The sequence below is a fragment of the Passer domesticus genome, chromosome 1 (assembly GCF_036417665.1).
Source record: "Passer domesticus isolate bPasDom1 chromosome 1, bPasDom1.hap1, whole genome shotgun sequence".
Taxonomy (NCBI): Eukaryota; Metazoa; Chordata; class Aves; order Passeriformes; family Passeridae; genus Passer; species Passer domesticus.
Genome location: NC_087474.1, coordinates 672,274 through 686,573, shown reverse-complemented (window position 1 = coordinate 686,573; position 14,300 = coordinate 672,274). Strand labels below are relative to the sequence as shown.

At 52.5% G+C, this 14,300-nt stretch overlaps 1 protein-coding gene across 1 annotated transcript in view; it reads left to right on the top strand.

The window, feature by feature from the left end:
• The window catches only part of SMARCC1 (SWI/SNF related, matrix associated, actin dependent regulator of chromatin subfamily c member 1), a 67,939-nt gene that overhangs the window by 41,137 nt on the left and 12,502 nt on the right, over nucleotides 1-14,300 (top strand). Inside the window, exons 22-25 of the mRNA XM_064410926.1 lie at nucleotides 3,472-3,527; nucleotides 4,838-4,952; nucleotides 6,752-6,906; nucleotides 10,678-10,812. Of these exons, the coding sequence (XP_064266996.1) occupies nucleotides 3,472-3,527; nucleotides 4,838-4,952; nucleotides 6,752-6,906; nucleotides 10,678-10,812 (461 nt within the window). The remainder of the gene's footprint in view (nucleotides 1-3,471; nucleotides 3,528-4,837; nucleotides 4,953-6,751; nucleotides 6,907-10,677; nucleotides 10,813-14,300) is intronic.

Below are 14,300 nucleotides of genomic sequence, written 5' to 3'. Positions count from 1 at the left end.
TGTTGCCTCAGTGGGAACAGAGGAGTCTGGGCTGTCTGGAGGGCATCTTAAACTGTTTGCTGAGCTGCAGCTCAGGAGGTGACTCCACTGCTGTTGGCAGAGCTTTGTTTGCTCCTCTCACAACAGCAGAGGTTCCAGATCTGCTGCTCCTGCATCCCTTCAGTAACACAGGGAGTTCTTAGCAGGGAGATGTTTCACAGGTTTCCTTGTTGACCTGAAGTCCATTTGAGTTCTCTGTGAAGTCACTGGCTTGGGCAGAATTCAGCTCCGAGTCCTTCATGTGTCAGTAAAAAGGGCTCAGTGTTCTTGGAGATAATGTGCAAAACAGAACAAAATTCCATAGAAACAGAACACCTGTGGTTCAGGTGGAAAGAGGGGCTTGGAGGTGATGACTCCTCATTTCCCAGGGGGTTTTCCCTCTTAAGAGGTGTCCTGGGGTGGCTCACAACCATCTGCCTCTTCCTGAGCTAAGAATTGTCCTTTCATTCAGGGAACAGGGACAGGAGAGAGGGAGAGGCCTCAGGCTGGGCCAGGGGAGGCTCAGGGTGGGCACAGCAGGAATTTCCCCATGGAAATGTTGTTAAATACTGGCAGGGGCTGCCCAGGGAGGTTTGGAGTGCCCATCTCTGGAGGTGTCCCAGGAAGGCCTGGGGGTGGCACTGAGTGCTCCAGGCTGGGGACAAGGTGGGCATTGGCACAGGGTGGACTCCATGGTCTCAGAGGTGTATTCCAGCTTTAGTGGTTCTGGGATTCTCTGATCCCTGGTTCCCACATCCTGCAAGGTATCAAACCTGCTGAAGAGATTCAAGAGCATCTTCGGTGCAGGGGAAAGGGATTCCAGGAGCTCTCTCCTAATTAAAGTCAAGGCTTCCCCCTTTGTCCCAGGGACACAGATCTCCGACTGATCAATTCCTCTGGGATGGATTTTCATTAAGCTCATTAGATCACAACTGAAAATCAGTGCAGTTGTGTTTGTGTCTGTGCCAGGGACCAGAGGCACTTCTGTCATGGCTGTGAGGAGGTCAGGCATGTTTGGGCTTTGTGTCATCCTTCCATTTTGGAATTAGGGATTAAGTTTTACCAGACTCTGCTATTTTGAGGAATTCTTCATGGAAAGGGTGTTAAATGTCAGAAGGGGCTGCCCAGGGAGGTGGTGGAGTCCAGAGGTGCCCCAGGACGTGGCACTCAGTGCTCTGGGCTGGTGACAAGGTGGGGATCAGGCACAGCTTGGCCTCCGTGGTCCTGAAGGTCTTTTCCAGCCTTAATGACTCTGGGATCTTTGACTAACCTGTGATTTAGAGCCAAAAATAATTCCCACCCAGGCAAACTCATTTCCCCCAGACCAAGAATGGATTGTCCCTTGTCCCGTGGTGTCCCACCCCTGGGACCTGGTGGCCCTGGGAGCTGCAGCCACCACGCTGTCACTGCGTGTCAGGGCTCTGCAGCTGATGCAGGAAAACACTTCTCAAAACCCATTGACCACGACCTGTCAGAAGCTGTCAGCCTGATTTTAGCCTAGCCAGGACCAGAGGAGCGAGGTTAGATCAGGATGCTGGCAGTGATCTTGGTGTCACACGTGCCTTCCTTCCCAGGGTGTCCCTGGGCAGGGGCAGGAGCACTCGGGCTTGGGTGGTGTCCATCAACGTGTCCTGGCACACAGGAGGATTGAGAGCACTTGGAGATGCTCTGTGTGCTTTTCCTTGAGGAAATCCTCTCTGAAGAGTGGATGGGAGCAGTTTGTGTTTCTGTTTATTTGGAGCTCCTGCCTGCCAGGAGGGGACAGCCTGATAGGGGGGTCAGGCTCTGCTCCAGGGAACAGGGACAGGAGGAAACAGCCTCAGGCTGGGCCAGGGGAGGGGCAGCAGCAGGAATTTCCCCATGGAAAGGGTGCTCAGGCCTTGGCAGGGGCTGCCAGGGAGGTTTGGAGTGCCCCAGGAACTCCTGGATGTGGCACTCTGGGGACAAGGTGGGCATTGGCACAGGGTGGGCTCAGTGGGCTGGGAGGGCTTTTCCAGCCCCAGGGGTGCTGGGATCCTGTGGATTTCTCCACAGCAGCAGCAGCATCAGTCCCTGCCATGGTCCATGGAGGGGTCTCCTGGCCAGAGCAGCTGTGGCTGCCCCTGGATCCTGGCAGTGCCCAAGGCCAGGCTGGACAGGGCTTGGAGCACCCCAGGACAGTGGGAGGTGTCCCTGCCATGGCAGGGGTGGCACTGGCATGATCTCAATGATCCTCCCCACCCAAGAATGTGAATTTAGGTATTTCTGTGCAGTATTTTTTTGGTTTGAGTTCCACCAGCCTGGGCACACTCGAGTGTTCTGCACTTTGTCTCCCCTTTTTTGCCTTTAAGGATTGAATCCAGCCTTCTTTGGAAACCCTTCCCTTTCCTGGGAGGAATGACACTTTCCAGCCCAGCTTGGAACTCTGCTTCTAGGCTTGAAAGAGCTGTCTGACAAAATCTAATCTAGATTTTCCCTGTGACATTATTGGGTCACTAAATCCTAACTCTGAGATAAAACCTGTGAGGGAGAACGTCCCCAGTCTCCCTAAATTGAATTATGGTGGCAGATAGTTCAGATAAGTGGGTTTATCATCTTAAAATAGGCCAAGAGGAAAACTATTACCCTTCAGTCAGACATTTTAGTTGGTTTTTGTTATATATGGAAGGGACTTGTGTAAAAATTTCTCTACAGAGCTGTTGCTGTTCAAGAAGAACACTTTGTACCTTGTTTTTCCTCAGTGTAGCACACAGGAATTAGCAGGAAAATGAGGATTACTGAAAATGAACCCCAGCACCAGCTGATGTCTTCAGAAGCTTAGAGATGGATCAGGGCTTGTCACCAGCAATTCTGCATCACCCCAGTCCAGGATCTAAATAAGCTCCTTTAATGCCTCTATATAAATTGTGAAATCCTTGGCCAGGACCATGAGCTTGTGCTTCCTCTCATCTCTCCTTGTAGAGCTGTGGATAAATTAGGATTTCTTGAACTTCTGAACAGTCCCACAAAATATCAGGGATTCTAGAACATCATCCAGGCACCTCCATGGTGTTCCCATGGCTGGTTGGCATCCCCTGATCTCCAGAACCAGCTGTCATTAGAGGAACATTTTAAATCAGTGTTGTATAAAGCAATAAATGAATTATCAAATGGTGCATGGGGATGCACTTCCAGCACTCCTGCTACAAGGTTCACCCATCCAGCACCTGGGACAGAGACTTCTTAATCATCATCTTTATTATTCCTTCTTCTGTCCTCATGTTGGTCTCACTTCAGCATCAGCTGGGCCCTGTCTGGTCTGGTTAGGGCTGGGGGGGATGGAAGTGCCCCGGGGCAGGGCTGGAGCAGCCTGAGCCCTCAGATCAGTGCTGGCCCTTTCCTGAAGCCACTGATGGAGAACAGCAGCTTTCAGTGAGCCCAGACCAGAGGGTGACTGTGGGGACAATTCTGAAACCCTCCCTGTTTGTTTCTCAGATGGAGCTGAGGAGGAGAAGATGGAAACGGAGGCAGAGGGGCAGCCAGCAGAGAAGGTGAGTTGGGGTCTGCTGGCACTTCAGTCCTGAATTCAGGAGTTTTAGGGTGCCTGTGACACAGGTGGCAGTTTGTGCCCCCACAGGGACAGTTCCCAGCCTCCACAGAGCTCAGTGCTGGAGTGTGGAATGAGGGATCAGTGGGGTGTTCTGGAAGGGAGGGAATGGGGAATGCTGTGGGAACTGGGATTGGAGCTGCACTGGGGGGCACCCTGACCTGGGGGGCTCTGGGGTGGCACTGCAGGGCACTGCTGGGGCAGGGCACTGCTGGGGCAGGGCTCTGGGCACATGGCTGCCACCAGGGCTCTCAGGACACTCTCAGTTATTTCTCAGCCGTTTCTGCCTGAGGGCATTTCTGCCTCGGAGAAGCCTCCCCACAGGAATTCCGGGCTGGCCCTTGGCCCCATCACATGTATTTGTGGTGCTGGGGGTGACCCACCCTGCCGGTAAAGGTCAGCTGTTCAGGCACTAATTATCATTATCCTTCAACCTGTTGATAATGAGCACAAGAACACGTTTGTGGTCACGTTTGTGCACACGTTCTTTCATAACTTGTGTCCACAGACACGTACCTCAAACTGCAGTGGGTGTTTCAGACATGGGATTAAACCAGGAATTCCAGGATGCCAGTTTAGTTACTGCTAAATTACTCTAGTATTTAAATTATTACTATTTTATTTATTTATGTATTAGTATAATGATGTTTAATGTGTATGTTAATAAAATCAATATTTTAATTGTATATGTAAATTTAATTTTTAAATTGAAATTGCTTCTTTATTACTTAATAATTTAAAATTTAAATTGTTTATTTATTATTTAATTCCTGCTACATTCCTGATAAATAAATGGAAGTGGCTTCTTCTGGAGTCTGCAGCAACAGGAGATATTTCTTGTTGCCTCCTTCACCAGGTGGGGAGTTCAGGCTAACCTGGGGCTGATCAGTGCAGCCTTGGGGTTATTTCCCACTCTGTTTTCAGGTAGTTCTTCTGCCTCCCTGATAATCAGAAGAGATAAGTGATGAAGACTCACTCAGGGCTTGGAAATCTGCATATTCCCAGACATCCCATGATTCTGTGATCTTAGTTCAGGAGTTTTTGTGCCCACAGAGTAACCCAGCTGGGCCTGGATCACTGGACTTGCTCCAGTTTACATTTACTTTTATCCACATTTTGGGTTTGTTTCTCAAATTTGGCTCGAGCAGCAGCCACCCTTTAGCATGTCACCTCTTCCACCGTGGTAAGGCCGTGACCAAACAGTGAGTATCTTGTCTCTGTCCTGCCACTGTCCCACCACTGGCACCCCTTCAGGTGGAGAGCAAGGCCGAGAGCGAGCCTGAGGACGGGGAGAAGGCCCCGGAGGGGGAGAGCGAGCGCAGCGCCGAGAAGGAGCCCGAGGGCGACGCGGCTGCCGAGCCCAGGACAGGTGAGGGAGCTGCCCCTGCCCTGCTGCTCCCCACAGGGCTTGGACAGGCAGGTGAGGAGCTCAGCTCCTCCCCAGAGGGTTGGGACAGGCAGGTGAGGGAGCTGCCCCTCCTCAGCTCCTTCCCAGAGGGTTGGGACAGGCAGGTGAGGGAGCTGCCCCTCCTCAGCTCCTTCCCAGAGGGTTGGGACAGGCAGGTGAGGGAGCTGCCCCTGCCCTGCTGCTCCCCACAGGGCTTGGGCAGGCAGGTGAGGAGAGCTGCCCCTGCCCTGCTGCTCCCCACAGGGCTTGGACAGGCAGGTGAGGGAGCTGTCCCTGCTCTGCTGCTCCCCACAGGGCTTGGACAGGCAGGTGAGGGAGCTGTCCCTGCTCTGCTGCTCCCCACAGGGCTTGGACAGGCAGGTGAGGAGAGCTGCCCCTGCCCTGCTCCTCCCCAGAGGGTTGGGACAGGCAGGTGAGGAGCTCAGCTCCTCCCCAGAGGGTTGGGACAGGCAGGTGAGGGAGCTGCCCCTGCTCAGCTCCTCCCCAGAGGGTTGGGACAGGCAGGTGAGGGAGCTGCCCCTGCTCAGCTCCTCCCCAGAGGGTTGGGACAGGCAGGTGAGGAGCTCAGCTCCTCCCCAGAGGGTTTGGGATAGGCAGATGAGGGAGCTGCCCCTGCTCTGCTGCTCCCCAGAGGGTTTGGGACAGGCAGGTGAGGAGCTCAGCTCCTCCCCAGAGGGTTTGGGACAGGCAGGTGAGGAGCTCAGCTCCTCCCCAGAGGGTTTGGGACAGGCAGGTGAGGAGCTCAGCTCCTCCCCAGAGGATTGGGAAAGGCAGGTGAGGAGAGCTGCCCCTGCTCAGCTCCTCCCCAGAGGGTTGGGACAGGCCCAGCCCAGCTGGGAGCATTCCCCTGGGCTGCTCTGAGCTCAGAGAGGCTCCAGCTCAGCCTCCCTGCACAGCTCAGGCACCAAATCCCTCCCTGAGCTTCCAGCCCTGGGCGTGGTGGAGGAGCTGCAGCCCCCAGGTGCCTGTGGGTCATGGAAATGGGGGGTTTGCCCAAATTCCACAAAATTTGATCACTTTGGATGCAAGGAAGTGGAACAGCTGGAGCACTGCTAAAGGTTGGACAGGACTGGGAGCAGCCTGGGACAGTGGAAGGTGACCCTGCCCGTGGCAGGGGTGGCACTGGATGGGCTTCAAGGCCCCTTCCAACCCAACCATTCTGGGATTCTCTGCTCACTGCTATTGAAGTTAATATTTCAGCTCAGTTTCCCTGGGAAGTGATGCAGAGTCTGGATTTTAACAGGCTGAGGAGTAACAACATCTATATAAAACCTTATTCTTTTTGTCATTTCCCCTGTGCCTCATAAAATCAAGGAATGGTTTGGGTTGGAGGGGACTGTCAGGATCATCCAGTGCCACCCCTGCCATGGGCAGGGACACTTTGCACCATCCCAGGCTGCTCCCAGCCCTGTCCAGCCCAGCCTTGGGCACTGCCAGGGATGGGAATGGATATATTGCTTTTTTCCTGCAACTTAGATTCAGGATTTAGCACCATGTGCAATAATTTGGATTTGATGGAATTGATTTGGAAATGATGAGGGGAAGCTGATGGCAGTGCTGAATTGAGAGGATGGGAATGAAAAGCATTTAAAGTCACCCCATTTGTTGGTCCAGATCCTCTCAAACCGGGGTTCCCCTGTCAGCATTTGGATGGGGAGCAGTGCTGGAACTCGGGATGAGTTAATTAGTGCCTGACTAATTAGCGTGGTGCCCTGCCATGCCGGGAGCACGTGTAACAGCCTGGGCTGGGTGTCTTGCAGAGGAAAAGGAGGCAGAGGAGAACAAGGAGAACGTTGATGGCAGCAAGGACAAAGAGGCCGAGGCTGGGAAGAAGAAAGTGGAGCACGAGATCTCGGAAGGAAACGTGGCCACAGCTGCAGCTGCTGCCTTGGCCTCTGCTGCCACCAAAGCCAAGGTTGGTGCTGTGCCAGCAGGCTGGGCCGGGCTGCCAGGGACAGCAGAGCTGTGCCTGGAGTGCTCCTGGCTCCCAGAGCTGGGGAGCTCACCCTCTGCTCCCTGAGACAGAGCACAAGTGCTGCCTTCACTTCTGCCTGAGCCCCTGGGGGAGATAATGAACAGGTTTAATTAAGCAGCTCCTTGGGTGATTATGACCCTAAGGAATAGCCCCAAAGTGTGGGTGACTCCTTGGCAAGGCTCTTGGCTGCCGGGGGTCTGAGTGGTGCTGAGGGGCACCAAGCCTCCCATGGCCTCTCCTGCTGCCCCAGGGCTCCACACCAGCCCCTGGGCTCTGCGTGGGGCAGGCACAGGGGGGTGCTCAGTCCTGGCCCTGCAGCTTTCAGACACCTTAATGATCTGTGTTCTGTTGAGAGTTCTGTTAAAAGCACGTTGGTGTGTCCCCTGAACTCCTGTTTGTGTGTGCTCTCTAATGAGCTGTGTTGAATCAGCTTTTCTTTACCCTGTAATTACTAATTGCACGTTGTCTTGCCTTTCCTTTTGCAGGAACCACACTGCTTTCACTGCTTTTAGAGTATCTTTTTCAAATCTGTTTTCTCTTTACAAATTTCTCTGGATTCAAATTTTAATTTGGATTTTTTTAATCGCTCTTGGATTCAGTACCACATTCCACATCCACCTGCTTTATAGAAACCAAGAGCAAGGCTTGGGTGTTTATTCCTGATGGATTTCCATGGAGTGAGGTTTTTATTAACTTTTCCACTTTGATCTTTGACTCTAACTTCAGACTTTTTCCCCAGCTGCATCCCCAGAGTGAGGATGGTGGGTCCTGTGCAGTCCCTCCTTCTGAACCCAGGGCATGGAGGATGTTTCAGATCTTACCTTTCCAACCAGGCTGTAAAATCCCAAACTGCAGCAAAGCTGAGGTTCAGTATTTTGGTGAAGTGCAGGGTCCAGAGTGGCTCTCAGTTCATCAGACTCACAGATATCCTCAGCCAAGCTGGGAAGAGCTGGATTTGTGTGAGGAGACATGAGATTTCATCTGTGTTTTGTGGAGGGCCATTTGCTCCAAGTGAAGATGAGCTGCTGCTCCTTCCTCTGGAGATGAGGAGCTGGAGGGAGCAGGGGCCTGGCTGATGGCACTTTTCATTATGGCAATAATAATTGTCTGGAAGAGCTTCAGCTTTCCATTACAGGGAATAATGTATTGTAATTAGGAGGTTGACACTTCAGAGTAGAATTCAGGTTCAGCAGGGATTTCTCTTCCCACTCCCTTGAAAAGCCAGACAATATTAGAGCTTTGGGTGGTCTGTGTCTTGTCTGAGGAATAATTAAACTCTTCATCATAAACTCTAGGCCTGGTCATGTGAAAAGCTGCTTTCCTTAGGATTTTGTATCAGAGCAATATTGCAGTTGGATTCTGAGTGTAGATGGGGGTTAAAGACAAGGGATTGAAGTGGGGGTTTTGTTTATTTGGGGGTTTTTTCTTTTTTTTTTTTTTTTTTCTTTTGGGATCAGTGGCTTCCAGGAGTTGAGTTGTGCTGTTTGAGAAATGGTGAACATGAATGTTCAGGGTGAGACTCTGTATTTCACACAGACCAGCAACTGAAATGTGTTTTCACAGGTTCTGGTTTCTGAACAAACAGCATTAGAATTGAAGTACCTTCTGCTCATTTTCCTCTCAATGGACACCCAATGTGAGCTGGTTTTCCCTTTCTGTGCAGAAGTGTCCCTGATGGCTCCTGGCCTGTGCTGCTCCTGCTCTGCTCCAGCTGGGACTGAGCTGCTGCTCTTGATGCATCTCTTCCCCTTCCCAGAGCTGTCCTGGTCCCAGTTTCACCTCCTGCCAAACACTGATCTCGTGGCCTCCCCAAGTTCCTCTTGGAGGTGCCTGGGGCTGAAGAGATCATTGCTGGAGGCTGCTGATCCCAGTGGGGCTCCAGGAGAGCTGCAGAGGGACTGGGGACAGGACACAGGGAATGGCTGCCACTGCCAAAGGGCAGGGAGGGATGGGAGACTGGGAATTGGGAATTCCTGGCTGGGATGGAATTCCCAGAGAAGCTGTGGCTGCCCCTGGATCCCTGGCAGTGCCCAGGCCAGGCTGGACAGGGCTTGGAGCAACCTGGGACAGTGGGAGGTGTCCCTGCCACGGCAGGGGTGGCACTGGGTGGGTTTGAGGTCCCTTCTAACCCAAACCATTCATGGATTCAATGATTCTTTTTTATAGAATCATTTAGATTAGAAAAGCTCCTTAGGCTCACTTGCTCATTTATGACTCCAGGCTGGTGCAGTGATGGGTTTATCAGGCACTACAAATTACCACTGAATTTGTGTTCCTGATTTTCCTCAGCTGCAGCTGTAGGGATTTGTCCTTTGCCCATGGAAAGCCCTGGGTAGTGCCAGGCTGAGCCTCTTTGAGTCTGTCTAGGAAAACCTCAGGGATAATTTCCTTTCCAAGGTGTATTTTGAGACTGTCCTTTACCTAATCATGTGCTCTGATCAGATGTTCATCCCATTTCATTATTAAAATTGCACATGTGAAGCAGAGTGAAATGTTGGCTGGAAGACTCTGTATCCCCAGGTGATTCCCTCACTCCAAATTTTCATACAAACGAGATTATTTTACTGAACAGTGTTATTTAATGTGAAATTTCCTGTTCTGTCAGCTTTGTTTCATTATTTTGTGTGCAGCACTTCGGTCAGTTTTGGAACAGCTGCTGGAATTTCTCAGGGATGTGCTGTTGGATGAGCTTGGAGTCACTCTGGTTCTCTCAGACCTGATTTGAAATTCACTTTAGAGAGTCAGGAGTGCATTTGCCCACATTTACTGAGCCCTCCCTCCCTGCTGCTGGGTCAGGGAGGTGAACATTGTCAATGGCACGGTGTCACATGGCTTTGAGAAATTCAGATTCTGCTCAGGGTTCCGGGGAGGTTTTCAATGCTGCTTTCCTCCAGCTCGGTGTTTGTCCCAGTTCTGGGCCAGTTTGGGGCCCAGCTCCCTCAGAAGGGTCTGTTTGCAGCTGGAGCTGGATGAGCTGCAGCTTTCCCTTGTTTCCCTCAGCCCTCACCTTTCCCTTGTGGCAGGCAGCCCTTGGCTGTGTCCTTGGGCTGCTCTGGGAGCACAGAGCCCCCAGGCAGGCTGCACTCGCAGGGGTTCTGCTGAGCAGCAGGTTTTGAACAAGCAGGGAGAGGCAGCATGACCACACTTGTCACTCTCTGAGGGTGTGAAACACTTCCATGGCTGCCTCGTGTATCAGATATATATACACAGATCTCTGGTGGTATTTATGTGTGGATATAAATGGCATGGAGTTAATCCTTGTAAAAATCAATTTGCTTTCTGCTTGAGAAAAATCTATTTTAATGGCAAAGACATGGCAGTGCCATCTCTCTGGTTGGGGGTCATTCTGGGTCACAGCCTCCTGTGTGTGTCCTGCTGGAGCTTTTTGGGTGACCCTCAGCTGACTCCACTGAACAGAGTGGAGTCCTTCTCCCTCATTTGCATTCCCACTGGAAGGGCTCCCTGTGCCCAGTGCTGGCAAAGCTCTGAGCATCCTCCACGCCTCTTCCATGAAACCTTCACACCTATTTATTTGATTAAACCTTAATAATCTTCCAAGGGCTCTGGTTCCCAGCATAATATTTATATTTATTATCTAATTCCCAGTTTCCTGTCCAGAAGTGGAACAGGATGGCTGAAGCTGGATGATTCCCTGCCCCAGCCCCTTCCTGTGCCCAGTGTCACAGAACAACCCCTGTGTTTCCTCCCCAGCACCTGGCAGCTGTGGAGGAGAGGAAGATCAAGTCCCTGGTGGCCCTTCTGGTGGAGACTCAGATGAAGAAGCTGGAGATAAAGCTTCGCCACTTTGAGGAGCTGGAAACCATCATGGACCGGGAGAAAGAGGCAGTAAGTGGAATTGGGATTAAAGCTCTCACTGCAGAGGTCTGTGGGCCAGCATCTGGAAAACCAGCAGCTCCTCTCCTCTCTTTGTGTCCTTTTTCTTCAGCTGGAAGCCATAATTCCCTCCCAGAGTGGCATTTGAGCCCTGTCCTCCATCCAGTGTTTGTTCCATAAGCAGCACACTGGGGTATTCTGGATTTGCTTCCTCATCCTTACCCTGAGCAGGAACCTGGAATTGAGCTTTATGTGGCCTTGGCACATGGATTGTGTCTGCCTCAGAGCAGCTTTTCCCTGGCAAGAGGGAAAGGGGTGACCCCCACCCCTCCCTAGGGGAGGGAGCCAGCCCTGTGTGCCTTTCCTCCTGATCCAAGGAGACAGTTCAGGTTTTTGGGGGCACTCAGAGCAGCTCCTGGGAAAGCCCTGGAGTGGGATGTGGAGGTGGAAGGGGGATGCTCAGGAGTGCCAGCCTCACCTTGTGCTGCTGCTGCTGGGTTTGCCTGAGCTGGGAAGGCAGCAGCAGCTTCAGCAGAGGGGAAGGAGCAGTGAGGTCAGGACATGGAGAGGAGCTGTCTGGCCTGGATTACTCAGGAATTACCAGCAGTTGTGTCACGTGCAGTGCCAGAGGCTTTGGAGAAGTGTTTCCTCTCTGGCTGCTTGAAAGATGACTCAAAATCTCATTTCTATCAGAATGGCCAGTTTTTAATTTCTTTTTTCTGTGTGTAGCTGCCTCATTGTTGTGAGTAGACAGTTATTATGGGTGGGTTGAAGATTCAAACTGGGTTATGTTGATTCATAATTCCAGGGATTGCTGCATTTACCCTTCTGTGTGAATTTAATGGAGTTACACCTACATTTCCATTCATGAAAAGGGCACCAGGTCCAACTCCTGCTCCTCACAGCACCCAAAACTGAGCCATGTGACCAAGAGCATCCTGCAGGCATTCCCTGAGCCCTGCCAGGCCTGATGCCATGGCCACATCCCTGGGGAGCCTGCCCACCCTCTCCATGGAGAGCCTTTTCCCATCCAGAGTTCCCCTAATCACACTGATGGAGTCTGACAAGATGTGGGCTTCTCTTGGAGCAGGATGTCAGCAGGAATTTCTGGATTGCTCCCCATCCTCCAGTGTTTCAGTCTGTGTTTGAGTGACAGCTCAGGAAATGGACCCAACTCTTTTGGAAAGGTTCCCTGCAGATTCTTTCTTTGGGGGATATATTCCATTAGTGACAGGGAGGTTTTTTCCCTCCCTTTTGAGGCATATGACATTTCCCTTTTTAAAAATGTGCATACAGATTTTCCCCTTGGCTTCCTGGTGGTTAAATTCGCTCTTTTCACCTGTCATTGTGGATATTTAGTGGAATAATTAAAGCAGCAGAACCTCCTGGCTGCCACTGCACGCTGTGCCTGTCGTTCCTGCAGCCCTGGCTTTTCCTTGCAGGGAGGAGCAGGGCCTGGGAGTGCTGACAGGAGTCAGTGCTGCAGGCTGCAGGGTGGTACAGCTCAGGCAAAACATGGATTTGTGCTGCAGCTGAGCACTGCCAGCAGTGAGCGTGGGAGACCAGGGGCTCTTGGTGGAGCTTGGCCCACCCAGAGCTCCTGATGGCACCTGATTTGCTGGTTCTGTTCAGGGAGGAATCCCTGAGGTTGGAAAAGCCCTTCCAGCCCATGGAATCCCAGCTGTGCCCATGCCCATCTTGTCCCCAGCCCAGAGCACTCAGGGACACGTGCAGGGATGGGCACTGCAGGCCTCCCTGGGCAGCCCCTGCCAAGGCCTGGCCACCCTTCCATGGAGAAGTTCCCCCGAAAGGAAGTCCTGTGCTGGAGGTGAGGCTGTGGCACACTGATTTATTCTATCATTGAACATTAAGTGTTTGTAGTTGCCCCTCCTGGTGCACCACTTCCACAGCAGCACAGAAAGGGGTTTGGATACTGGGGCATTGTCAGCTGTGACACCCAGAGCCACCTCCCTGAATTCCAGCTGGTTTCCTGAGTGGCTTTTGTGGGCAGAATCTGCTGCAGAGGGTCCAGCAGGGCCCACAGAGATGTTCAGGGCTCTGGGGCATCCCTGATGAGCAGGGACTGCAGGAGCTGGGCCTGCTCCAGGGATCCCATCCATCCACACAAATCCTCAACCTGTGTGCCAGGAGAAGGGAGCCAGACTCTGCTCAGTGACAGGACAAGGAGCAGTGGCCACAAAGCAAACCACAAGAGCTCCAGCTCAGAGCAGGAGCAGCCTCTGTCCATGGAGGGGCAGAGCCTGGAACAGCTGCCAGGGGGGCTGGAGTCTCCTCTCTGGAGACATCCCAGACCCCCCTGGACACAGCCCAGGGACCCTGCCCTGCCAGGGGGGTGACACCCAGACCCTCCCAGCCAGGCACTCTGGGGTTTGTGGCAGGGCTGACCTTGCTGAAGGTTCTCAGCCTTGCTCCTGCCTCGTTCCAGCTGCAGGAATGAGGGAGATGGGGAGCAGCTGAGGTCACTGCTGGAGCTCCCACTGGAAATGTGGTGCTGGAGAAGTTCAGTGCCAGTGTGGGGAGCAGCTGGGGGCTGTGTCTGAGGTGGGACAGAGCCTGCAGCAGAACCAGGGCTTTAGGTCTGCACTAGAGCCCAAGCTTAAGCTTGGCTCAGCACCAGCTCACATCATAACTTGTCTTTCTGTGCCTTTTTTCCTCTGTCCAGCTGTCTTTTCTCATCCCAAGCATAGGGATTGTGTAGAAGGGAAGTTTTCCCTGGTTTTCCTCCTCCAATGTGAATTTTCAGGCACTGGCTGCTGTTTGTGCATCCTTGTAAAGACTCTTTTAAACTGTAACGGGATGGGGTGCCTCGAAGAGAGCAAAGCAGGGCCACAAAAGGATCTCAAAGGAACAAAAAAGTGTTGCCTGAGCCTTTGTTTGGGGTCGTTTGCAGGAATTCCTCTCCCAGCTGTCTGCCACCTCGGGAATGTTTCCCCACACACCCCATTGCCCCGGTGGGGTGGATTTATCGGTGCTTCCCTCAGCATAGGAGAGCAGAAAAGAGCCAGGGCAGCGTGAATGATGCCATTGTGGCCGGGAGCAGGCTCCCCCGGCCGGGCTCATGTTTCATTCATGAGCTCGGCCCATCTGGGGCTGCTCAATGCCCTCTCTGTGGAGCTGCCTTCCCTCCCCGTGCCTGCCTCGTCAGCAGCCAGCCTGCCAGCCCCGACTACTGAGGGAGCTTTGGGATTTTTGGAGAACTCGTGCTAGGTGAGAGTCTCCTTGGCAACCTGCTTTTCAGCCGAGTCGTGGAGTGTACCTTAAAACAGTGCTTCAGGATTTGTACACGAGTCACGCAGCCCCGGCTCTGCTCATAACGTGGGAACGTGTCAATATTCCTGAAATAAGTCAAATATCACTTCCTTCTCTAGGACTGACCCATCATACAGATGCCCCGTGGTAGGAAATGCTTTCTTTCTTTCCATGGAATCTCAGGCTGGTTTTTGGGTAGGAAGGATCTTCTGGATCATCCAGTTCCACCC